The 26,517-nt window shown below is 36.7% G+C and overlaps 2 protein-coding genes across 13 annotated transcripts in view; one reads left to right on the top strand and one right to left on the bottom strand.

Annotated features, from left to right (window-relative positions):
• Tpgs2 (tubulin polyglutamylase complex subunit 2) overlaps positions 1-6,937 on the bottom strand; it is a 35,059-nt gene extending 28,122 nt beyond the window's left edge. The window contains exon 1 of the mRNA XM_078030160.1: positions 6,751-6,937. Coding sequence (XP_077886286.1) covers positions 6,751-6,937 — 187 coding nt within the window. The remainder of the gene's footprint in view (positions 1-6,750) is intronic.
• Positions 6,938-6,987: 50 nt separating this feature from the next.
• The window catches only part of Kiaa1328 (KIAA1328 ortholog), a 254,580-nt gene continuing 235,050 nt past the window's right edge, over positions 6,988-26,517 (top strand). For 3 of the 12 annotated variants that reach the window (XM_021726530.3, XM_040273708.2, XM_078030104.1), the window contains exons 1-4: positions 6,990-7,298; positions 14,064-14,099; positions 14,834-14,979; positions 21,824-21,918. In XM_021726530.3, the coding sequence (XP_021582205.2) occupies positions 6,998-7,298; positions 14,064-14,099; positions 14,834-14,979; positions 21,824-21,918 (578 nt within the window). In that variant the 5' untranslated portion in view covers positions 6,990-6,997. The other 9 variants (XM_078030103.1, XM_040273692.2, XM_021726529.3 and 6 more) reach the window with 9 other exon arrangements.

The following is a 26,517-nucleotide window of genomic DNA, read 5'->3' as shown; positions in this document are numbered from 1 at the left end:
TTGTACCTCAGATTCCAGCTCATGATATGATGATGGAAGACTGGACTGATGTATCTATAAGATAAAAACTGCCAAATTCTCCTGAAGAGATAAAGGCAGGATCCATCCCTAACAGGTCTCAAAATGAGCATGGTCCCTGCTAATGCCATAATTTAGACTCTAGGCCTCCAGAACTGTGGGAGAATGACTTTGTTATTATATGCCAGTGTGATCATTTGTATAGCAGCGCTAGAAAATGATCCACCTTTTTCTGTGTGATGCTGCATAGATTATTCCTACTGTCACCACTCTTTTATATCATGGTCACTGCAAGCCTTGATGAAACCAAAGCCACAAAATCTCTTCCTGTTCTGTCCCAGCATACCACCAGAAAACCTTGTCCATACCTAGGCTTGTTTCCTATCCAATTTTGTTCAGTTCTTCCTCTGGTCTGGAAGACAGGGGCCTTATTATGCTTGATTTTTATCTTTCTTCCCAAGTTCAAATCCTCTGCTTGGACAGTGTCAGTTAGTTCACTCATTGCTTTTATCCCTCCAACATCTCCACAATGAAACCTGTACTCCTTTCTAAACATGCTATCCCCCTTCCTGATGCACATACCCAAATGTGTTTGTTTCTCTCTTCATCTACCCAAATCCTACTCATATTTTAAAGCCACACTCAAGTTCCACCTCCTCCATAAAACCATTACTACAGATTACTACAGCTCATAGTCATCTCTGATTTTCCTGATACTCTATTCCATCTTATGTAGGTTCAGTGCTACATGTTTGTACTTGATAATATACTATTTTTAAATGATATTGGTTGTTTACTTTGAAGCTCTAGAAATACTTTATACAAGAATTTAAAAACTGAAATTTAGTTTTTAAAATTTCTGGGAATATGGCAGACTTCGAATTTAGTTTTATGTGGTTCACTGATTCTATGATTATACGCTTTCTATGCATCATAAAAGGATGATGTATACCTCCAAGGATGTGGAGGAAAAGGTATACAATGCTGGTGGGGCTGTAAATTGGTGCAACCACTCTGGAAAGCAGTTTAGAGATTCCTCAAAAAACTTGGAATAGAACTACCATTTGACCCAGTTATTCCACTCTTCAGTATATATCCAAAGGTCTTAAAATCAGTATATTATAGTGACACAGCCACATCAATGTTTATAGCGACCAAGTAAAAATAGCTAAGCTATAGAACCAACCTAGTGCCTAGATGAACAAATCAAGAAAATGTGGTATATATACACAAAATATTACTAATCCATAAAAAGAAATGACTTTGACTTCTGTTGGTAAATAGATGGATTTGGAGACCATCATGCTAAGTGAAATAAGCCAATTCCCCCAAACCAAAGGCTGAATGTGGATGCTAACACAACAAGCGGGGAGGGAGAACAGAAATTCAGTGGATTAGACAGAGGGGAATGATGGGAATAGGAAAGACAGTAGAACAAAATGGACATAACTTTCCTTGTTCCTATAGGAATACGTGACCAAGGAAACTCCATATATGTACAACCACAATAATTGGCTCCTAATTAGAATATGTTATACTTCATGAAGGTATAACATGTCAAAATACACTCTACTGTCATGTATATTGAAAAATAAATTTTATATATATAAAATGTTTTCTCCAAGTTGTCAGAAAATTATAGGATGTATTAACAGCCCAACTAAAAATTCTGGATTCTGCCTATTCTCTAGTCTTTCTTTATTCATTTAGTAATTGTATGGCCTGAGATGAGTCCTCACTTCTCTTTGCCTTCAGTAAGATAGAATACTACTATTTCCCTTGTAGGGAAAGTAGGAGTGAGAATGCTTTAGCAAAGTAAAAAGTTTCACACATATAATTAAACACTTTTTTCCTGCCCCCGTTCAGTATTCTAAGATACTAGAAGCACTGTGCTATAGTGGGAAAAGATTGAGCTTCAAGCCATTAGGCATGGATGAGTCTTTGCCATGTGCCTGACTGGTGGGGATGAAAGATTCTGTGTATCCATCCCTTCAAAGATTGTCCCACTGGGCACTGAATAATAAATGTTATTATTAACATTTTAGATAAGTATATTGAGGCTGAGAGTTTAAGCCACATAGCCAGGTCTCTCCCAAGTATGTCTAGTTAAGAAGAGTGCAAAAGTTGCTGCATGTTCCTTGGCACAGCTCTATAGAAATTATCCTATACAACTTCAGAATCTAGCTTTCATCAGTCTTAATAACCTAACACTTCATGGGCAGTAGGACAGAATATAGAACTCTTTGCCAACAACCTGGATGTTTGCATAGTGATGACCTCTGATTATAAGCTTTCTATGCATCATAAAATCCAAGGATGTGGAGGAAAATGTTTACACTACTGGTGGGGCTGTAAATTGGTGCAACCACTCTGGAAAGCAGTATAGAAATTCCTCCAAATGGTTGGAATAGAACCACCATTTGACCCAGTTATTCCACTCTTCAATATATATCCAAAGGTCTGGTGTCCAAGGATGCAAGTAGACACATAAAATTATTCGCTTTTCAAACTTTGTGGTAGTTTATTCCTAGGTTGGGTGCTATCAATTCCTTCCTTCCTTTCTCCATTGTGAGGTGAAGTCTGTTTCTCCACCTCCTTAAATTTGGAGTTGACATGTAACTGCTTTGAACAATAGAATACATGCTGTGCCAACTTTGGACTTAAACTTTAAGAAGACTGGCAGTTTCCCTTGTCCTTTGAGTCCTGAGTCATCATATTCAAATTCAATCTACTCTCTGGAGAGACAGGTCATATTGAGGAACACTGAGGAGACCAGACATGTGAGTTCAAAAGCCATCAGATAATTTCAATCCCAGTTTCATAGAACTGCAAACACTTGAGCAACCCTAAATGAAGTATCCCAGCTAAACCCAGTCAATCCAAGAACTAGGAATGTTAGTAATTTGTTTGAAGTCGATATGTTTTGGGGCAGTTTGTCACCCTGCAACACTACTTCACAGTGTAACATACTTCCCAGTAGAAAACAATCCAAGTCAACAATCTCTGGAGTATTTAACAAGGACTTGTTTTATCCTTAACTTGGTGAAATTACTACCAGATATTAAGAATTAAAATAGCAGACACCACCTCGAGAAACTCACTACTAGTTAAACAAGACAAATATGCAACAAAAGTGAAAACTTCAAGATTATATAATTATATGTTAAAATAGGTGATAATGACCCTAAGGACTACAGGAGTTGAATGCAGAGGGAGGTTGACGAAGACTGAATAAGTGAAAGGAAGATGTCAGAAATAATGCACAGCTCATCTGGCCCTTGAAGGATGATGTGGAAGTTACTGCAGACTGGTTCAATGAACACCTACTTCTGCTTCCTCCTATTGTGCACACCTGTATTTTAGAGATTGGACAGCTAAAAACTGCATTTCCTAGATTCCACTGCATTTAGGATTCCTCAGACAAACAAAATTCCCATAAGTTTGGAAAAGGGATAAGCAGGTGATGTAGAGGGGAAATGCAGAGAGGAGACCTTCTCACAAGCATAATTTCAGAGGTATTTTGATCTCATCGGGTTGGGTATTGCAATGATAGCATCAGCAGCAACATAACTTTTTAAATACTAAGCTTCTTTATTACATTAACTGCAGGTACTTCAGGTATTACTACTTAACACTTTTTTTTTTTTTTTTTTTTGCAGTAAAGTTCTCATTGTAGAGTCTGCTTCAGGTCTCCCAATTTTTTTAAAGTTACTGCCCCTTAATTGATACCTTTCTAGCCTTAACTAGCTAAAGTGCATATTGTTTCTTATTCTAGCCAGAGTGTATTCTATGGCCTGCAACTAAGAACCTTGACAGATACAAAGAGTTTGGGTTTGTGGGCTTGGAAAAGAGACTTTCCAAGACAGGTGAACATGCACAGGTCAGAGGAAGCTGTCACTTACATGATTTAAGAATTCTGGCCACAAAGCCAGACAAAGATATGAGAGGCTTTGTGAATGGTAACCAAATTAATTTCCCAGTTCTTCCCTAGCAAGGTTCAGGTGGGGCTTTTAAGCAATAATTGAATCATAAGGGCTATAATCTCATCAGTAAATTAATCCATTTGATGCATAATTCGAATGGATTACTGGGTGGTAACTGTAAGCAGGGGGTTGGGTGGGTGTCAAGGCCTGAAGATGTAGGTCACTGGGGGATGTGCCCTTGGGGATTATATTAGTTTCTGGCCCTTTCTTGCACTTCTGTTTCTTAGCTGCCACGAGCTGAGCAGCTTTGTTCTGCCACACCCTTCTGCCATGATGTTCTGCTTCACCTTAGGCCTAGAGCAATGGAGTCAGCTGACCATGAACTGAACCTCAGAAACTGAGTCCCAAATAAACTTTTCCTCTTTGTTCTTACCAGGTATTTTGGTCACAGCAGTAAAAAGCTAACACAATAGGATCCCCCCACTTTTATGTATTCCTTAGGGTTTTCTATATACAAGAATGTACCATCTTTAAGTGGAGAAATCTTTATTTCTGATTTTATTTCACTTTTCTGCCTACTTACCCTGAATAGAACCTCTAATACAATGTGTACATAAGTGGGTAAGAGGAGAATTCTTGTTATTGAGAAAAGACCAAATACAATAGGCCTAAGACTGAAATTCTTGTAAAGTTGGCTAGAAAACTGAATCTAAGGAGGGTTCTCATCATCTTCTGATAAGAATGATGTGCCATATCTAAAGTATTATTGCAAACAATATGGTTTATGCTGAACACTTGTTTTTCCTTAGAGAGTCTGGAGTTTTGGTGCTTGGTAGATGAAAGGTACCTAGATGACTAATTTTCAATAAAAGTTCTGGAATCCTAGCCTCAGGTAAGCATTCCTGATACACATTTCAGATATACTATAACAACATGTTGCTGGAAAAATTAAGTACATTCGTTGTGGCTTCACACCTGGTTTACTTGACATCCCTACAATTATCTTTCTCTTTGCTGATTTTACTTTTTATCCCTTTTCTGTAATAAATCATATCCCTGAGTATGACAATCTTCCCTGTCTTATAATACTCCCAGGGAACATCAAATTTGGTGTGGACTTGGGAACCTCTTACTTTTTTGTTGTTCTTGATCTGAAGGGGGAAAGCTGTCAGGCTTTCACCATGATGTTAGCTGTGGACTTTCTACAGATGCCCTTTATCAGCATGAAGAAGTTCTATCTCTAATCCACTGTATTTTTAGTTTAAGTTTTTTTTTCTTTTTAAAATCAAGAAAGGATGTTGGGGGTGCTGGGGTTGTGGCTCAGCAGTAGAGTGCTCACGTAGCACATGCAAGGCACTGGGTTTAAGCCTCAGTACCATATAAAAATAAACAAATAAATAAAATAAAGGTTAAAAAAAAGAAACGGTGTTGGATTTTATCATGTGCTTTTTCTGCATCAATTGAGATGACTGTATTGGTTCTCTTTTATTCTATTAACAAATTATATTAATTGATTTTCATATCTTAAACTGCACATTTCTAAGATAAACCTTGGACTTCTATAAAAAGACAAATTAAAAAATTTATTACATTCATAATTTCAATTAGTGATGTGGTGCCCATTTTTTTAAAAAGTAAGTTAAGGAAAGAGCAGGAAGGATGGATGTTATTATTCAGGGCTTCTCTGGCATAATAATAATTTCATCAGAAATCTGAATGTTGTGAGGGAAACATTCAGAGGAAAATAATTCCAGGTGGAAGGCCAAACAAACTGCAAAGAGTTTAAAGCAGAAGCAAGTTTAGTGTGTTTAAAATCATAGCCTTAATATGGCCACCCTGTGGCCAAAGCAGTGAAAACTAACAGATGAGAGCAGATCCTACAGGGACTTGTGGGACACAGTAGAGAAGTTTCAAGTATATTATAATTGTAATTTGGAAGGCACTGAGTGAGGCATACTTTTCAGTCTGCTTAAGACAGCCTTTCTCCTCCTTGGTAGTGTGGCTAACTCTTATTTATCAATGAAAATATAGCATCATCTCTGGGACATGTTCTTTAATTTCCCCCAAAAGCCAATCACTTCCTCTGTCCTACTTCTGAGCAGTGATAGGTTACTGACCTCGTTTCATGCTACTGTTCAGTTTTTCATCACTAACCCCAGCATCTAACAGTAGTGGGTCCTATTGTGTGTGTGTTAGTGGTAGACTGAATCCAGACTTTGCACTTACTAGGTGCTACCACCGAGCTATATCCCTAGCCCATCAAGGGTGGTTACTAAATAAACGCTGAGTTAAGGAAAAACTGTAACCCATCCAGCGGCACAAGCTTTGACTCCTTTCTGACCACTTTAGGTGCAGCACAAGGAGGAGCTTGGCGGTTGATGCTTTCTTAGGGAGGTTGGCTGCATCATTTCCCCAGCTCACTGTGGTACCAGAGAAAGGCTTGGGTTTCAAGGATACCTCCTTGGCTAAGAATGCCTCTTGGGAGACCTGGCCCCCCCAAATGCCAGGTGCTTACTGTCTTCCCTTTGCACTTCTTGGCCGGTCTTTCAGACCCTGGAAGTGGGCGGGGGGGGGGGAATTTCCGGCTTCCCAGCTCTTTCTGGGAACACCCCCTGCAAACTCTTACTGGGCCAGGTCACGCACCCGGTCTCCCTCTTTCCCTCAACCACCGATGTCAGAGCAGCGACGCCTGCTCGTACGCAGGATCTAGCGTCGTGCCGTCCACCCCACACATCACCTCTCCATCCTCTTTTCCTCTCCATGGCCCCTCCTCCCAGACTCGACTTCCCCTGGCTCTCGGTCCCCTCACCTAGGATGCGGGTGATGCCCAGTGTCAACTTCTCCAGGTGCGGCTTGCTGCAGCTCAGCAGCGAGGGCGACGCCTCCTCCATGGCTCGCGTCCCGGCTCCGCGCGCGGCGGAGACAGCGCCTGAGGCCGGCGAGGAAAGCGGGGCGGGCCGAAGGAGGGCCGGACCCCGCCTCGGCGCCTCGGCCATGCAGTTCACGGCATGCCGGGAGCTGTAGTTCTCGGCGCCTGAGAGCGCGGCGGAGAGGAGATGGGCGGCCCGAACTGGTCGGGCCACAGTAGTTCCTCCCGGCGCTCGTTCCCGCGGCCCGGCGCTGCGCTCCACTCCGCACCACTCGGACCCCGCCTCCCTTTCGCCCTGACCCTCTTGCCCCGCCGCGGCCGGCCGCGCAAGCGGGGGCGGGCCTCTGCGCCGTGCGTCCAATGGGGACTGAGACTGGGGGCCGGGGCGTGGCGGCCTCGGCGCAACGCCCCGAGTGGCGGTTGTTTCAAGATGGCGGACGTGGCGGGCCCCTCCCGCCCGGGCGCCGCGGCGTTCTGGAGCCGCGACTGTATCCTTTTGCCCCGCTGGCAGGGGGCGCCGGCGCCCTCCCCCGGCCTAGGGGCGAGCTGTCGCGTGGGACTCTGGGTGGCTAGGGAAAGCGCGATCTAACCCGAAGGCGGAGACGCGCTGTCCGGCCTCAGTCTAGGTGCCGGGCTCCCTCTCGCTTGGGTCTTAGGTGTCACCAGACAGGAATTCCAGGTGTGCGACACTGCACCGACGGTTCCCTGCCCTCCTTGGCGGTGAGCTTTGAAAGATGGCCTAGTCTTGGCCCAGCCTGGGACCGGGAGGCTCCATCCACCAACCCTCCCTGTGTGACCCAGGCAGACAGAGTGTAGGCTTATGGTTGAGGAAGAGTAGATGTGAGCTGGACCGGGGCAGTTGCTGGCCGGGCAGGGAGCTTTTTGTCTTGATTTAGAATTGCCCATGGTCTATGCTGTTAGGCTCAAGTCAAGACTTTGTCGGACTTTAAGGGCCTTTCAGTGATGTTACATTTTCGAATTGAGGCTTTGGGTGTAGAGCTTGGTTTTACAGAGATGTGTTCTGGTGGTGTTGATTACAAAATCAGGTGCCTAGGAAGGTGATTTACAAGTAGATCGCGGGTCACCAAGGGCAGGGCTTGAAATTGTGCGATTGTTTGGAGCCTTCCATCACCGTGGTAGTAGTCCCAGTTCAATATCCTTGATGTTTGCTTGACAGGGCTATTTTCCCCCTGAGTTAGGTAGACTGTTGTAACCTGAGCTTTCCTCCTGGTAATTTACTTTTAGTTCCTTAGAGGCGCATTACCTGGGAGAAGAAATGCAATCAGTGTTATTGGTTACCTGCAGAGGCAAGTCTTTTTGTCTGTTTTCGAGGATTGGGGTTGGTGTTGAGATATTGCTGTTACCTTTGGCGGAATCACTCTTTAGACATTCTACTTAGCTCCCAGTGAAATTTACAAAATTGTATTACCAGTTCTCCTTATTGAGTTACTAGGATTAGAGTTTCATATGAAGAGAGGACTATTTTTACATTCTTTGCTGCTGGGTGTTTAGTATTATGTAATTACTAAAAAAATTACCACTTGTCTCTGATAGGTTGGTGAGAATCAAATGAAATCATGTACATACACTGTGGATGAAAGCGCACTAGTGCACTGTGCAAATTAAATAATTTTTCCTTTAACTGTCAGTAGGGATGAGAAGAGAATATGTGCATGGGGGACAACTGGGCTGAATTAGGAAGTCCAGAAATTGGAATGAACCTTTCCTTATGAAACACTGCCTCTGTATTGAAAGGATTTTGAGAGACAGGAGATTCTTATCTCATTATAACAATCAATGGTATTGTTCTGATATAGAATAAGTGGTTGGGGGTGGAATGACAATTGATCGAAGTGGGACTAAGTTAATTAACAAGTGACATATGCTCTTGGATTTAGCAGCTCTGTTCTCATTTATATAGATATCACTGTATTTCATATAGAAAGGTCACAAATACACCCTATGTCTTATATTCTCACTCTGAAATTTAATATAAAATACTCAACTACTCAGTGATGTTGAGGAACTGAAATTGTATGGGAAAAATAGGATGACATTCTGTAGAAATTCATATGTTGGAAAGGAATTGCAAGGTTACTAGCATCACTTGTTTCCCCAGCCTAATCCCTCTGATGACCAGTTAACATCCAGCCTCAGATATTTTCATTTCAAATCATCATGGGGCATAAAAGCAGTGCCAGATATGATTTTGTTACTGAGAATTTGCTGAGAAGCATAATGATAGATATGAATCATTTTGTTTATTCCTATGGGTTGATTTTTGATTTCTTTTCAGTTACATTGTTGATTGCCCAGACTAACTCAGAGACTTAGTAGTAGAATTTTCAATAGAAAAGGGTCAAATAGTATGCAACTATGATCTCAAATTCTTTTAATACTATTGAAGAAAAGATTTTCAATGCTCTCTAATTGTTTTGAAAAGCAATTAGAGAAATGTGACTGAGAGATTTGTCAATTCTAGAAGTTTCCATCATGAGGACAGATCATTACCACATTTAAAAAACTGCTGCTGTGAGTTATGCATCTCCTACACAATGTGATTCAGTAGTGGTGTTTTGCACAAATTATGTCATACAGAGGCCTCATGTCTTAGTAAGTGTAAATGATGAGTATGCCACATTGACATTTTATGAGTTAAATCTTCCAGGAAAATGTTGGTTCAGTTGTAAATTGCTTTCCTCCTTTGTAATAGTTTCTGGTAATGTTAGAAGCAGTTAGTGGTTTTTCAGTATCTAAATTTGATTACTTACATGCACTTAAGTGGATTATCATTAACTATATTAATGATTTGATATTAACAAATATGAACTGCAAGGGACCTCGTCAAGAACATTTCAGTAGCTATAATCTCTGCTATTGAGTTCTCAAATAAAAATAGGCAAAACCTTTATGTGAATGTAAAGATAATATACAAGCTCAGGTCTCTGTGGTCAATAATAATTACATATACATTTGTTGCTGGTGATTACAACTGAGAAGATTAGAGTGGGTAGCACTATAAACTTACTTCCTACACTGGATATCTAAAATAGAGATGCTTCTTCCTTTCTTTTTTAATATATATATTTATTTTTTAGTTGTAGTTGAACATAATACCTTTATTTATTTTTACTTTTATGTGGGCCTGAGGATCAAACCCAGGGCCTCACACGTGCTTGGTGAGCTCTATACTGCTGAGCCACAACCCCAGCCCAAGATGCTTCTTTCTAACCCTTCTGTCTGTGGATTCTAATTACTCTTTTAATTTTGGGCATTTAAATAAATTGGTACCAGCACTAAAAATGCTTTACAACTTGCTAATTCTTGTCACATTGAGATGTTTCTAAAGTAATCAAAGTAGAAATAAGGTGGCACGGAGAACGCAATAGCAGGTTCAATATGCATTTGGTATATATTATGCCTCTTCGACTTCTCCTTAAAGTACATACTTGTGGGTAAATCCTGAATAATAAGATAATGAGATGAAGATAAGATTACATATTACTAGAAAGAATAGTGTGGATGAAAGCATTTTCAAATATTTTTTTGAAAGCATTTTCAAATATTGTTGAAGTCAAATTAACTTAGAAGATTTTTTTGTATTTAAAAAATTTTGTATGGATATAGTTAGAAGTAATAAGTTTTGTTTACATATTTTTTTCAATATCTTTATTTATTTATTTTTTATACGGTGCTGAGAATCAAACTCAGTGCCTCACATGTGAGGGTCAGATGCTCTACCACTGAGCTAGAGCCCCAGCCCTTGTTCACATATTTTGAATGAGACAGAGGAAGAACACTGAAAGTTCTTGTGTCTTATAAAATTAAATGTCAGTTTCATTCTTTCACAGATGGCTTACTGGGACCCAGAGGCTTCTTTTATGTTTGGGAAAATCATCTCCCTCTTGTTGCTTATATTTAAGTGAGATAAGGCCATGAATAAGTAACATGTTTTATGTCTAATAATTATAGGTATTTTGGAGGCAAATAAAGCTGGAAGGGGGAGGTAGACGGGTTAAAGGAAGAAAGAGTTTTGCCATTTTAAGTACCTATGTGGTTTAGGAAGTAAAAGCCTCAGTCAGAAGGTGACATAAGACCAAAGTCCTAAACACAGTAAGGTAGGAAATCATGAACATATTGGGAAAGAGCTATCTGGATAGAAGAAATCAATGCAAAAACTCTTGAGGTAGGAACTTGCATAGCTCATTGACAAATGTAAGGAAACCAGGAATAAATGAAGGGAGAACTGGTCCCAAATGAGGTGATAGGGTGAGAGATAAGATCTTGAGCGTGGCCCTTGTAAATACTTGGATGTTTAATATGAATGATTTTAAAATGTTCTTTACCAGCACTAAGTGAAATAATGACAGTTAAGGAGTTACGCATAGAAACATGGGAAAGCAGTTAAGAAGTAATTGTAATAATCCCGGGGAGAGGAAAAGGTGGCTAGGATCAAGGTGATATTATTGGTGAGAAGTGATAGGGACTAGGAAGGGCTAGAGTGTAATTTGAAGCACCAACAGAATTTTCTAAATGTGAGGTATGAGAAGAATCAAGAATAACTCCTTGTTTTTGTTGGGGGCAGCTGGAAGAATGGAATTGCCTCATTGAGAAGGGAAGGCTTTGGAATAGCAACTTTTTAGATGAAGATTAGGACTTAAGTTTTGGACATCTGAATTTTAGATATCTTTTATAATCAAAAGGAGCAATGTCAGGTTTAGGGGGTTAAAAATTACTTTGGTCAAAGTCAACTTATTTATGGTATTTAAAGACCTGAGAACTGAATGAGGTCACCAAGAGAAAAAGAAGATGTAGGAAAAAACTGGGTCTTGGGTCACTCCAAGGTTTATAGGTTAGGAGTCTAATAAGACGACTGAGCAAGTATTGTTAGAAAAGTAGGAGAAAAATTATGAATATGTGGTGTCTTTGAAGCTAAACAAAAAGGTATTTTAAGGAGAGTGTCTTCTATGTCAAATAATATTAACATAATTAATTAATGGATTTTTAACAATACAGAACATTGTAATTATCAAAAGTAGTTGTATTGGGTTGATGGAGTCAAAAGCTGGGTTGATGTAGGTTTAAGACTGGGAAGAGAGGAGTTGGAGACAGTAAATGTCTCCTGAGAAATTTTGCTATGAAGGGGAGCAAAGTTGGTGTAGTGGTTGGAGAAGAGGGTTTTTTTTTTGGAAAAAGTTTTTACATTTTTCCATGCTAATGTAGACAGTTTAATAGGAAAAATAATTGATTCAGGAGAAAGAAAGGGAGAATATCAGGAGCAATACCCTTTGATAAAAAAATTTGTATAATGGTATGTTGGTATTAGATAGGAGAAAGAACTGTTCATCTGTAGCAAAAAGAGAAAGCAGAGTCTATGGGCACAGATATAGGAAAGGTCAGTAGATATGCTGATAGAAGCCTGGGGAAATTGGTTCTGTTTTGTTTTTAAGAAATAGGAGGTGAAGTTATTAGCTGACACTAAGGATGGGTAAAGTTGTCAAGTTTGAGGAGAGAAAACAAAGTAAGAAATACTTGAGTTTCCAAATCAAGTTGAAATTCAGTGGGGTTCAGGGGCTGATCTCTTCCAATTGTGAGCAGGCTCCTTTATAAGTGATGTACGGAAGTGTTGTACATTTTCTAAGATTGAGTTATGTTAGTCTTTCCATAGGTCATCTTTGGAGAAAACTGAAAATTCTTCATTACTGTACCCTTTTACTTAAAAGTACAGCCATTTATAGAGGGTCTACCATCATTGTCATGAATCACTGCCCCCCCAATCAGATCTCTTTTCTAAGTACAATTCAAATAGCAAATAAACATGGATTGAGCGCCTGCTGTGCTTACAAGGCCCTGTGCTTGTCCTAAGGAATATTAAAAATATGAATCAGTGTTTGTTATTGAGAAGCCTATACAATTTCAATTTATAAGGTTATTTTTAGATTGGATATCAGTGAATTTAGAAATGTTCTTTCTGCTCTCACACTAGTTGCTGTCAGTTTCTTTGGAGTGGAGGTTCTAACTTTTTGGTTTACTTGCCTTATATGTCTCCTAAAATCTAAGCTCCATCCCTGATGTTTGAGGAAATTGAAAATTTAGGGGCACTCATTATTAGCACAAATCTGAAACCTATGATGATAGTACATGTGCTAATGCCGAGATCTGTGAGAATCCAGCTGGCAAACAGTAAACACCATCTAGCATTCCTAGTATTTTTATAGGATTCTAGGCATTTCCAGTCAGTGTTCCCTGGAAAGACTAGACTCTATTACTAGGGTTGATAAAATTGCTCAGCTAAAAAATATTGACTTTTTGAATGTGTTACATCCACTCTAGCCTTTTCCAGAAGCCTACAGTTAATAATTGCTTTTATCCAGAAATCTTTGAAAACATTGTACAAAAGAACAGAAAACTTTGAATTTTCTATTGTTTGAAAAGAAAATTGTTTCTAGGCTTCTTTTGTGGAAGTGTAACAGAAGATTACCAAAGTGTAGACCTCGCTGGATAGGGTTCTAAATAGGACTTTGTTTCTAGAAAAAAAGCTTATGTTGGCTCTCTTTCTATAGCAACATTATGATTTTACCCTTTCTAAAGTTCTTTTGAAATTCAAAATTTATTTACTTATTTATTGGTCTTAAATTTCTTTCAGTTTCAATAGCAGGGCTTCATGGGACATTTCATGAGTATACTGCAGAAAAATAAATGTTGCCTTTGTGTTTGCTCAATTGACTTGCCAAACAGTGTTTGTTCTTCAAAGCTAGAGCCTGTCTTGAAATTATTTATATCCTTTATTCTAAAATAACTTGTCAGTTTCTCAATAATGGCAAACTGGAGCACGAATGGAAAGGAATCTAATAGCAGAACATATATTATAAGATATCCTATTTGGAAATAAGATTAGATATAAGTTTCATGGAATAAAGCCTTCAGAATTTGTATGAAACAATTTGTATGTGACTATATAAAGATGAATTTTTAAAGAATATTATTTTGCTACATTTAATTCAATTGCTTGGATTAAAGTAATTTAGGTTAGTTTTGTTTTTAGAAGTTAGTTGTAAATTCCCCAGTCAAAAGAGATGAAGAATTGATAACAGACATGTAGGTGCAACATGATATAATCTTACTTTTATTTATGGTGCTGGGGATTAAATCCAAGGCCTTGTGCTTGCAAGGCAAGCACTCTGCCAACTGAGGTATAGCCCAGACCCTGATATAATCTTTTATAGTATTTTCCTTTATGTCTTCCTTCATAGTTTCTGACGAAGAACAATCAGTAGTATACGTTCCAGGTATGACTTTCTATGTTCAAATTTGGGAAACCTCCTTTGCTTCTTAAGTGTTAGGAGAATATAAAACATCAAGAAATCCTTCTTGAATGCAGGACAGTCCTTCAAATTCTAAATCTAAAATTGTTACTTCACAACAAATTAAAAAATTCAAGTTATTTTTGTGTATTTGACCAGACCCTATTGAGGTTTAAAATACTGATTCATCTTGGGCAGTGGTTGGGCAAATCAACTTTTAATGAACTTGTACACTATTTCACATATTATGAAGTAAGAGATTCTTTGAAAATTTCTAAAATGAAAAATAGCCTAAATTTAATGTTTCGAAAAGTGTGGAAACTTCTTGATATAGGGATATTAAGAGACTCTCTAAAGTTTATTGGTGGCTAATAGAGAAGTAGTAAAATGGAATCATTGAAGGCATCCTAATTTGGTGAAAACTATCTTTGATTTCTTTTAAGTTATTTATGGTATGTTGTACTTTATTGGTTTTAAGGTTTATGACTGTTCACGACACCTTTTAAAAACGTTCCCAATGGCTTTTTAAAGTATTTCTCTAAAATATCACCTTTTCATGATTAATTGAATATTAAGAGAACTTTAAAAGAAGTTTATAAAGTAAGTTTTTCCCATAAGCTCCCATAAAGTAGAGGATACTAAGGGAGAGGTTTATGAAGGGAGGGTTTAAGAGAATGAGAAAACATAATTTCAAAATCTTGTTTAATGAAAATCCTTAGGAATTTCTACAGAAGGAAATACCAGATCAAGACACAAGTTGATAAGTCCAAAAGCTGATGTTAGAGGTAATAAGACTTTCAGAGTGGCTGATGCTTCAGTCTCTATGAAGTCTTTAAAAGGTGCAGGAGATTCAGTAAATGAACAGGTGAGTATCCTAATTTTTATTTTAATTTTTACTTTTTCTTATTATTCATTTTTTTAAAATAAGTTCTTGCCAATAGGGGTAGGAGAGCTTTTAAAAGAACTTTTCGGTGATCTGCAAACATTCTTAAAAGATACAGAAACTTCTAGGACCTTTGATAATGCTGACTATGAATATGAAATATCTATATAATTCAAAGGTTTGTTCCAAAATATCTAGACAAACTTTAAGGCTTAGCTAGGAAAATATAGCATCTTATGTCTCAAACAATCTACATTCTGATCTGTATGGCATTAATGAATCAGATTAACAAGATTTTTTTAAAAATTGAATATCCTTTATGAGTTTTGTTCTTGTTTATCTGTTGATGGATAAACCGTTATATAATAATGACACTTTATTAAGGAAATTTCACCTGCATTATTATCATTACATTTACTTAGAAAATAATATCATAAAAATTCTCACTTTTCATAGCCCTGTCATCGATTTCTTCTCATCTTTGTTTTTGCATGTGCACTTTCTTTTGGTGCATGTCCACTCTGATTTCTTTATTTTACTTTAGTTTTTGTTATATTTTTTCTCAAGCAGAGTTCAAGTTAGGCTTTAGAATCTATGTCTTTTGGACCAAATCTCCTGCTGCCTGTTTTTTTTTTTTTTTTTGAGATTATCCATGCTTTTTCTTTTCCATATTATCTATATCTAGAGACTGCATGACAACAAGCCAAAAACATGTATTAAAAATTGTAATGCAAAAAAAAAGAATAGCGTTACCTTAGATTAGTTAGAGGGAAGTGAAAGGAGGGGAAGGCAGGGGATGTGGGGATAAGAAAGATAGTAGAATGAAACAGACATTATTACTTTATGTATGTATGTGACTGTATGACCAATGTGATTCTACAATATATATAATCAGAAAAATGAGAAATTATATCCCATCTATGTATGATATATCAAAGTATATAAGTGCATTCTACTGTCATATAACTAATTAAAACAAATAAAAAATAAAAAACAAATAAATAAATAAATAAACAAGCCAAAAACATTTATCAGACTCTTTATAGAGAAAATTTTTCAATCTTTAATTTATATTCTTAAAGACATTAAAGACAGGATTTAACTGTGACTATGATTTCAGAGTTCATCTATATTTATTGCTTATCATTATTTAATTTCTTTTTATTGATGAAAACATTTTGCTTATTCATCAGTTAAGAGACTTGTGATATTTCACTTTTTGGCTGTTGTGAATAATTATGCCATAAACATTCATATACAAATTTTTATGTGGAAATATGTTTTCAGCTTTCTTGGGAATATAGTTAGAATTTCTAGGCCATGTGGTAATTATATGTTTAACCTTTTGACAAAATGCCAAACTATTTTCCAAAGTGGCTACATCATTGTACAATTACTACCAGCAATGTGTGTGGCTTCCAACTCTCCACATTCTCATTGTTTATGTCCATCTTTTTGATGATAGCAACCCTAGTGCTTGTGAAGTGGTAGTACATCGTGATTTTAATTTAATTTCCCTAATGATTAATGATGGAGTATCTTTTTATGTGCTTCTTGGCCATGTGTATATCTTTTTCAGACAAATATCTTGTCAGATGTATTTAAATCAAATTTTCTTTTTATTGTTGAGTTATGAAAATTCTTTTTAGATTCCATTTCTTAGTCCCTTATTAGGTATATACAATTTACTAGTATTTGCTCCCATTCTATGCAGGTTTTTTTTATTATTTTTTTTGGTGGTTTTAATTGTGATAAAGTTTAATTTTTCTAGTGCTTTCTTTTGTTTCCCTTGCTTTGGTGTCAGATCCAAGAAGATATTGTCCAATCTAAGGTCACAAGATTTATGATAAAATTTTCTTTTGTTTTATAGCATTAGCTCTTATTAATCTTTGTTCCATTTGAATTAAACATTGTGTATGGTGTGAGGTATTAACCTAGCTTAATTTTTTTGGCATGTGGACATCCAGTTGTCTCAAACCATTTGTGAAAAAGATTGTCGTTTCCTTTTAATTGTCTTGGCATCCTGTCAAAAATCTGTTGACCATAAATATAAGGGTTATTTTCTGGACTCCATTTTTTGTTCCTTTGATTTATATTTTTTATGTATGCCAGTACTGTCTTCATTAGTCTAGCCTTGCAGGAAGTTTTGCAATTGGGAAGTCCTCCAAGTTTGTTGTTCTTGAAAGACTGTTTCAGCTATTTTGGGTCCCATGTATTTTCATAGGAATTATAGAATCATCAAGTATTTCATACATTTTAATACTATTGTGTGTGGAACAGTTTTCTTAATTTCTTGTTAGGTCCACTGTTAGTATATAGAAATAGTTTATTTTTATGAATTGATCTGGTATCCTATAGCCTTGCTAACTTTTTTTTTTTGGTAAATTCCTTATAATTTTCTACATAAAAGATCATGCCATCTGTGAATAGAGATAGCATTACATATTACTTTTCAGTTTGGATTCCTTTTCAGATGCCTTTTAAAGAGATCTAAAAAACCAAACCAAAGTTTTTTTTAAATCTACCCATATTGTTATTATTTTTGGTATTTTTATCCTTTTGTATATCTTAAGTTTTCATTTCATATTTTCTTTCAGGATAAAGGACTTCTTTAACAGTATAATGAGAACACACTGGAAATGATTTTTTTTTCAGCTTTTGTACACCTAAAGAGTATTTTGCTTTCATTTTTGAAAGATGTTTTTTACTGATTATAGAATGCCAGTCGACAGTTTTTTGTGTGTGTTTAAATGGGTTGTGACTCTATTCTCGTTGTCTTGAGAATCCTGAGCCTCATTTGTAGCAGTTAGCAAATCAAGCATTATGCTAAATTAATGAAACATGAAGCTGATGTTTGTTGCAGAAGCATCTGGACTTTGAGAGAAATTATGGGCCAGGCCCATCTCTGTGTGCTTGCAGCCAACTGTAATGAGCCTATGTATGTCAAATTGGTGGAGGCCTTTTGTGCTGAGCACCAAATCAATGTAATTAAGGTCGATGACAACCAGAAACTAAGAGAATGGGTAGGCCTCTGTAAAATTGACTGAGAGGGGAAACCCGGTAAAGTGGTTGATTTCAGTTGTGTAGTTGTTAAGGACTATGGCAAAGAATCTTGAGCCAAGGAAGTCCTTGAGGAGTACTTCAAATGCTAGAAATGAGCAAATAATTTTTTTTTCACATTCCAAAAAAAAAAAAAAGTTGCATTGTTGCCTGTCTTGCACTGTTTTCGAGAAATCCACTGTCATCCCTATTTTATTCTTCGTGTGTGTGTGTGTGTGTGTGTGTGTGTGTGTAAATGTGTAAATTCTGGCTGCATTGAGGATTTTCTCTGTCACTGATTTTGAACAATTTAGTTTTAGTATGCCTTGGAATAGTTTTCTAAATACCACTTTTGAATAGGTTTTATTAAACTTTTGGGGTCTATAGGTTTATAGTTTTCATCAAATCAGGAACTTTTCAGCTGTTGTTTCTTCAGATTTTTTCATATCTCCTCCTTTTCTCTTTTGATGACCTCACTTAAGCTTGAATTATTTCACAACTCTGAGGTCCCTTGCTCTTTTTTTCTTTTTGTAGTTCTCTATCTTAGGATGATTTGTATTCCTATTCCTGTGTCCAAATTCATCAACCATTTTTCTTCTGCAGTGTCTAATTAGCCCTGATTTCATTCAGTGCATTTTACATATGCAACAATTTAATTTTTATCTCTAGAAGTTCAGATTGGGTCTTTTATTTTTATTTCTAACTCTCATGTCTCTACTTAACATGTTCTGTCATTCTTCTGGCTTCTCAAACATACAGAATATTGTTAAACTAATTTTTGCTGTTTTTGTCTACAAGTTTTATCACCCATGTTATTTATAGGTAGATTTTAATTGAACACTTTTTCTCTTAATTATGGCTTATATTTTCTCACCTCTTTGCCTGCCTGATTATTTTTTTTTTATTGGATGTCATCAGACAGTATAAATTTCACCTTGTTGTGTATTTTTGTATTTCTAGAAATAATCTTTAGCTTTATTTTGGAACAGTATTATTTGGAATTAATTTGATTCTTCTCAAGCTTGGTTTTAAGCTTTTAAAGATGATCATGGGATTTTTTTGTTGTTGTTGTATGTAGTTATGTTTTATTTCTTTCACTAATAAGGCTTATTCAGTTATTTTAACTGAGAATATTTAATGTAAAGAGTTGTTAAGTATGTGCTAGAAAACCAAAAGTCCAAAAGGGAATATTAAGGCATCATGAAAGTAATAGCTACAAGAAACAACCACTGATCTCCAAGGTTGGGTGAACAGGCAGAACAAGTTGAAATTATTAAGACTTAGAAACTTAGGAGAAGGGCCCCTTATGCTGGAACTTGGACTTTTGATGATGGAGCACCAGGCTGATTGCTTCTGCTATCCCTCAGGAGATCTGATAAAGGCCAGTTCTGCAGGGCCTGGTAAAAATTAGAAACTAAAATCAGCTGTTCAGTGAGTAACTCAGGGCTGACACTGACAGTACTAGGAAACAAATAGGAAGGGATATGTCTTTTCTTCCTCTAACAACATCTGGTCTCCATTTAGTTATAGCAGCAGAATTTATCAGAGAGCCGAGTGACCAAGGAGAAAAGAGGTTTCTAAAGTCCCAACTTCAGAATTTCAAAACAGAACATGGAAGTCTTTGTTTAAAGACCAAAGTCAGTAGCATTACAACCAGTACATATATAATTCCATTGTTTAGATATGTCAGTGTTTGGTTGTTCTCTAGATGGTAAGACATTTCTGTTTTCAAGTTTTTGCTATATAACATAGTGACTAAAGTTTTCGTCTATGTGCAGGAGTTTCTCTTGTTTGATCTTTCACTCACTGCACCACTGGTTAAATATCTTTTCATAGGTTATCAGCAATTTCTCTATTGCCAAATCCAGTGCCTTCTTTCCCCAATCTGTTTGACTTTTTCAATTGTTAGCACTGCACAATTGATTGACCCTATTTTCTCTCTCTCTCTCTCTCTCTCTCTCTCTCTCTCTCTCTCTGTCTCTCTGGTGCTGGGGATTGAACCCAGGGCCTTGTGCATGCAAGGCAAGCATTCTGCCAACTGACCTATATTGAGCTATAACCCCAGCCCCTTGGCCCTATACTCTCTTCAAACTTTTTTTCTCTACAGTATTATGTTTCTGATTCTTATACTTTTAAATGCCAATCTAAATTTAAATCAACTGCAAATTTTTAATAAATCCTAGCTTGGCACTGAGGATGTAGCTCAGTGATAAACTAATTGCCTGTCATACATGAGGTCTTGGGTTCAAATGTCAGCACCACACAAATAAATAAAAAGTTCTCTCCCTGACATAATGGGGAAAATGGTATTTGAAAAAAAAAATTCTAGCTGATTTTTTAAAAAATTATCTTTTAAAAAATTTTTGCTATAATCTAGAGTTATTAAAGAAAAATTTAAACACAGAAAGGTATAAAGGAAATAAAAATTTAAACATCATCCATAATACCACACATTATCTTTTAAAACCATACTGACTTGAAATTTCCACCTTTCCAATTTCCTGCTTGGATATTTCTACGTGAATGTCTTGCTGGCATCTTAAATTGAACACACTCAAAAGCAAACTCATTTTATTTTCACATCCTCTTTCCTATTAGGAAATCCTTCTCCACCTTTGATTCTTACTATTTACAGAATTAATTTTACGGATCTTTTGGTTAGTCTTGGCTACCTGAAGTTGTAGTGACTTACTTAAGTAGTTGCACAAATGCCAAGAATCATTGTTTCTTTTTTTTTTTTAAAATGTTACCTGTGGTTCCCTGTGACTGCCTGAGTTATATATACCTTTAAAGATCCCTTTTAATGTTGCTAAAGGACTGCAGAGAATTTTTTTGTAGCATAAAAAATAGGATAGTATAATGTTTAAGAGCACAGACTATGGAACCTATCTTAGGTCCTGATTCTGCTGTTTAACTGCTATAACCCTGTGAAGGCTTCTGCTGTTTAACTGCTGTAACCCTCAATGTAAAACAGGAATAATACATTAACTGCATTGTTGTGAAAGTGAAATGGAATAGTAAGTACAAAGTACTTAGAATATTCTTGTCATATAGTAAACTCTATATATACATTTAGCTGTTACAATTATTATTCTTTGATCTAATACTACTATTACAGTGGACCTTAGAGTATTTTGAATGCTTAGTAACTGATACTTTATCTGCCAATCTTAGTATATCTTTAAACAGTCTTGAGACTATGGTTTACTAAAGGTTCTCAGTATCTTTTTGGGTGAGTGGGGGAGCAGAAGAGTACTGGGGGTTGAACTCAGGGGCACTTGACCACTGAGCCACATCCCAGACCTATTTTTTATTTTATTTAGAGGCAGGGTCTTACGGTGTTGCTCAGCATCTTGCTGTTGCTCAGGCTGGCTTTGAACTGGTGATCTTCCTGTTTCAGCCTCTTGAGCTGGGATTACAGGTGTGTGCCACAACACATGGCCTCAGTATCTTCTATTAGGCACTTGTTCTTGTGACATTCACCAAGGGAAAGTTGTTTTCCTAATATTTTCTAGTATTTTAGTAGGAACATTTTTTTTAAGTTCTTCTTGTGTCACTTTCTGTGTAAATTCCCTGGTATTCTCTGGTTCATAATCAGTTCCTTAGTCTGTTTTGAGTTCACAATAGATTTAAATAAAACAGGTAAATGGTGTTCTAGAAGATAAAAGATATCTAAGAAATTTTACTTTCCAAGCTTATTTTAATAGGATTTTCAAAAGATTTAAAAAATATTTTTAGAAAAAGTCAACCAGAAGATTTTGTTTTGTTTTGTTTTGTTTTGTTTTAGAATTTCTGCGAGCGAGGAATGAAGAGTGTATCATTGAAGGATTTATGTCTGGAAGACAAAAGGCGCATTGCAAACTTAATTAAAGAATTGGCCAGGTGAGGTTGGGGGACCTTCTATGAAATGCATTATTATATGAGAGACAGCTCTTTTGAAAACAGAAAATTACCAGTATGTTTTGATGTTATTATGTCATTGATCTTATAGGAGCAAAGACTTTTAATAAAAAGACTGTTACCCAAAATATCACCTCCTTTCAAGGACCTACCCCCAATGACCTAACTTCCTTCCTCTAGGTCCTACCTCTTTAAGGTTCCACCATCTTTCAGTAAGTAGCATCATGAGCTGGGACCAAACCTTAACACATGAAACTTTCTAAGATGTTTAGCCAAACCAAAGCACATATTTTGGGGGAGATCCACTGGAACTATTCCAATATACTGTTTGCTCTGAAACTGACTTTCAGTAACATCTATCCATAGAACCATTGCCTGTTATAGCTATTACAGTGATCTTCTAATATTTACTCTATCTTCCATATTTGTTTCACATTAATTGGAATTCTTATTTAAGGATAAACTACCCTTTCTGCCCTAATTATTTATTTAGCTTAGTATTTATTTCATTTTTTAATTTTTATCAATATCAGAGGCATGAATATTTATTTTATTCTTATCCAAAATTCAGAAATAAAATGAAGTAGCAACATGATACTCTTTTGTTTCACACCAAAAAAATACTTTGTTTTGAGATCATTATAGATTTACTTGGCAGTTTTTACAAATAATACAGACAGAACACATTCCTTTACCCTGTTATCAGCAGTGATATTTTGCTTAACTATGGAACAATATCCTACAACTTTACCCAGTTTTTGCCAGTGATAATATTTTTTAAAAATATTTTTTAGTTGTTGATGGACCTTTATTTTATTTATTTATATTTGATGCTGAGAATCGAACCCAGTGCCTCATACATGCTAGGTAAGTGCTATACCACTGAGCCACAACCCCAGCCCGCCAGTGATAATATTTTGATTGACTATAGTAAAGTATCAACAATTGACATTGAAAGATTTCATTAATGTTTTACATATTTCATCAATTTTAAGTACTCATTGAATGTGCATTTGTTTCTATGAAACTTTATCACGTGGGTTTTTATGTACAATCACTATATAAAGCAGTCCTGCTACAAGGATCACTCTTGTTATCTTTTTAACAAATACACTTATAAGGTCTTTTTAGACACTATTTTCCTTCTTAGCCCTTTACCTAATACCAAGCTACCACTAATCTTCTTTCCATCTATTCTAATTATTACTTCAAAAAAGTTGTATAAATGGGATCATATAGTGTGTAACTTTTTAAGATGGGATTTTTTTTCAATCATCATTCTCTTTACATCCATCCAAGTTACATTTTCTAATACTTTGTTTCTTTTTATTGCTCTATGGTATTCCATAGTGTAGAGGTAGTACAGTTTGTTTAACTATTCACTTTTTGAAGAACATTTGGGTTGTGTCTAGTTTTGGACAGGTACAAACCAAGCTGCTCTGAACATTCATGTATAGGTTTTGTGTAAACATATAATTTTTTGGGATATTGTATCCTAAGTGCAAGTTTGTAAGAAACTACTGAACTATTTTCCACAATGATTGTACCATTTCATATTCTCAGCAATGCAAGAGAGGTCTAGGTCCTCTGAATTCGCTAACAAATTTGTTGTGGTTAATTTTTATTTTAGCAAGTCTCATAGGTGCTTATTGCTAATATCTCATCTTGATTTTAATTTGCATTTATCTAATGGCCAGTGAGATTGGACATTTTTACATATGCTTATTTCCACTGTATTTTTTCAGTGAAATGTCTGTTTATTCATTTCCTTGTTTCTTACTGGATGTTTGGGCTTTTTTATTGTTGGATTTTGAGGTTCTTTATATGTTATTTATCCTTTGTAGGCTATGTAGTTTCCAGCTATTTTTTTCTGGTCTGTAGCTTGCCTCTTCATCCTTTCCCAGGATAAACAAAAAGTCTTATAAAAACAAAAAGTTTATAAAACAAAAGTTTTTCATCTCAACTAGATAATTCTAACATTTTTTTCTGTTTTAAGTTCATGATTCATTTTGAGTTAATTTTGCATACTGGTGATGTCTAAGTTGAGTTTTTTTGTTTTTTTTCTTTTAATATTGGGGATTGAACTCAGGGCCTTGCACATGCCAGATCAACATTCTACCACTGACTGAGCACATCCCCAGTCCTGTTGAAATATTTTGTGAATGTTTGCCAGATTTCAGCATGGGTCATGTTTGTGTGGTCTCTTTCTGGGTTCCTTGGTTTGCATTGATCTAGGTGTTTATCCCTTTTCCAGAGATCTAATTACCTACAGATGCAGAATAATAAAACTTAATACTGAGTTGAATGATGCCTTCTACTTTATGATTCTCTTCCAATTTTGTCATGACTTTGTCAAACTCTTTCATAACTCTGTAATAATTTTGGCATGACTTTGTCAAACTCTTTCTGCTGATTTTTTAATATATATTACATCAAGCTATAGATCAGTTTTAGGAAGAAATGAAGTCTTTCCTATCTTGAGTCTTCTAATCCATGAATATGCTAGTCTCTAATTATTGAAGTTTTATATTCCTTTTAATAGATATTTGTGACTTTCAGGATATAGGTCCTATACACATTTTTTTCACATTTACATCTAAATACTTTCTTTGGGGTAATTATAAATGGTATTATGGTTTTAATTTGGATTTTTATATATTTGTTGATAGTATATAGACGTGATTGAATTATATTTTAATCTTGATTTCTGAAACCCTGCTGAATTCACATATTAATTCTAGTTTTGCTATTATTCCTTGAGGTTCTTTTATGTCGTAATTATTATTGTTATAAATTATGACATAATTATTATTTTTCATAATTATAATTAATGCAAATAGACACTTTTGTTACTTTCTCTCCAAAGTATATGTCTGTAATTTCCTTTTCTTGACTTATGCTGCTGGCTAAGATTTCCAGTGCTATGTGAATAGGAATTATGAGAGAGGACATTCTTGTAATATTTCTAAAATTAGGTGGGAATGCATTCAGTCTATCATCAAGTCTGATGTTAACTACTGTAATTTTATAGTTTGATAGTATATCAGATTGAATGAGTTTCTCATCTATTCCTAGTTTTTTGTTTTTATTTTCTTGTTTTAAGAGTTGAGTGGATCGAAGATGGCATGTTAGAGGGAGGCTGAATTCTGTGTCACTCTGTGACCTGGGATTCTAGTAGTGGGAATACTGTTTCTCTGTAAGTTATTAGAAGACTCCCCCACAGCTGCTCCCACACAGGTCTCCAGACCTCAGTGACAGCATGGAACTCCAAGAAGCTCACCCACCAGCCACCATGCCTGAGTAGGACCACTGGCATCAACACGTGCAAGGGATCCCTGACTGCCCACCTGCACAGGAATCCTGGCTGCTGCTCCCATGTGGACCCCCATCTACCAACATGGGACTCCCCTGGTAGCCTCCATCTTGGGACACTATAGCCATTATCATAGTCCCCTACACACACCTGGGGACACTGGACAGGGTCTGGAGACCACCGCCAGCCACAACACTGCATGTCATAGAGCTGCATCTCTGAACACTCTCACGCAGTGCTACCAGCTGGCCCAACCTGACCCTACACCCCATCTGTGAAAGCACCCGCCTCCATCTTGGTATACCTTTGTCACCATCTATAGTTGGGGCAACTCCCAGCTTGGGACACCTGCTTGGGGCCTAGAAGCAATATCAAGGTACCTATAGTGCCCAACTCCGCCCTATCCCCCGCAGCCATTAACCTGGCACAGTGCTTATGGTACACAGCCAGTCCATAGATTGCAAAGCCTGGCCCTGAACTGCCCATTACTAAATAGCTCTCCACCACAGGTGCACAGTCCTCAGAGCACAGGCCATAAGACCTTCAGAGAAAGAGGTTCCTGATTAGGAAGTAGAAAGGGAGAGGGTGAGTGAGATACAGTTTAGAGACTAAATTAGAGACCAGGAATTGTGAGGTCTACAGCCGATATAAGGAGATAAGACCAAGTCTCACATCATACTAGTGGGCCCCAAAGGAGATCCTTGGGGTGTAGTCTCCCATCAGGGACTAGCAAGTACTATATCCCACCTCCAGGAGCTCTGCCCCCAAGCCAGACCTCTCACCCTAATAACCTTTACCATCCTGAGGGTGGAACTACCAGCAAACAACAGACAACCTCACCTATTGGATGAGAAGGGAAGCAGGAAAGATACTGAACTTCAACAAAAACAATCCTTGTATTTTCCTTCAAGATTGTTTTTTTTTTTTTCTCTCTCTCTTTTTTTCCTTCCTTCTCCCACCTTCACATCCACAACATTTGTGAAACCAAGTACTTTTCATGAATCAAGCTACTAAGGACTGGGATGTCTGAATAGTATATTACAGTTGTATTGTATATTCTTTTCTCTCTTATTTTTACATTTTTACTTTTTCTTAATTTTTATGTTTGCTTTTTGTACTCTCTCTATTGTCTTCCCATTTACATATCTCCCCCCAAATCATTTTCTCTTTTTTCTCCTGCTACTAGCCAACTTCTTCTTCTCTCAAGCTTCCTAAGATCTAATAACTCTATATCCTTGCCTCATACCTCCTTAACCCCTCATTCTACA

This window comes from Ictidomys tridecemlineatus, chromosome 13, assembly GCF_052094955.1.
Source record: "Ictidomys tridecemlineatus isolate mIctTri1 chromosome 13, mIctTri1.hap1, whole genome shotgun sequence".
Lineage (NCBI taxonomy): Eukaryota > Metazoa > Chordata > Mammalia > Rodentia > Sciuridae > Ictidomys > Ictidomys tridecemlineatus.
The sequence above is the reverse complement of the archived record's forward strand: the minus strand, read 5'-3'. Positions and strand labels throughout refer to the sequence as shown.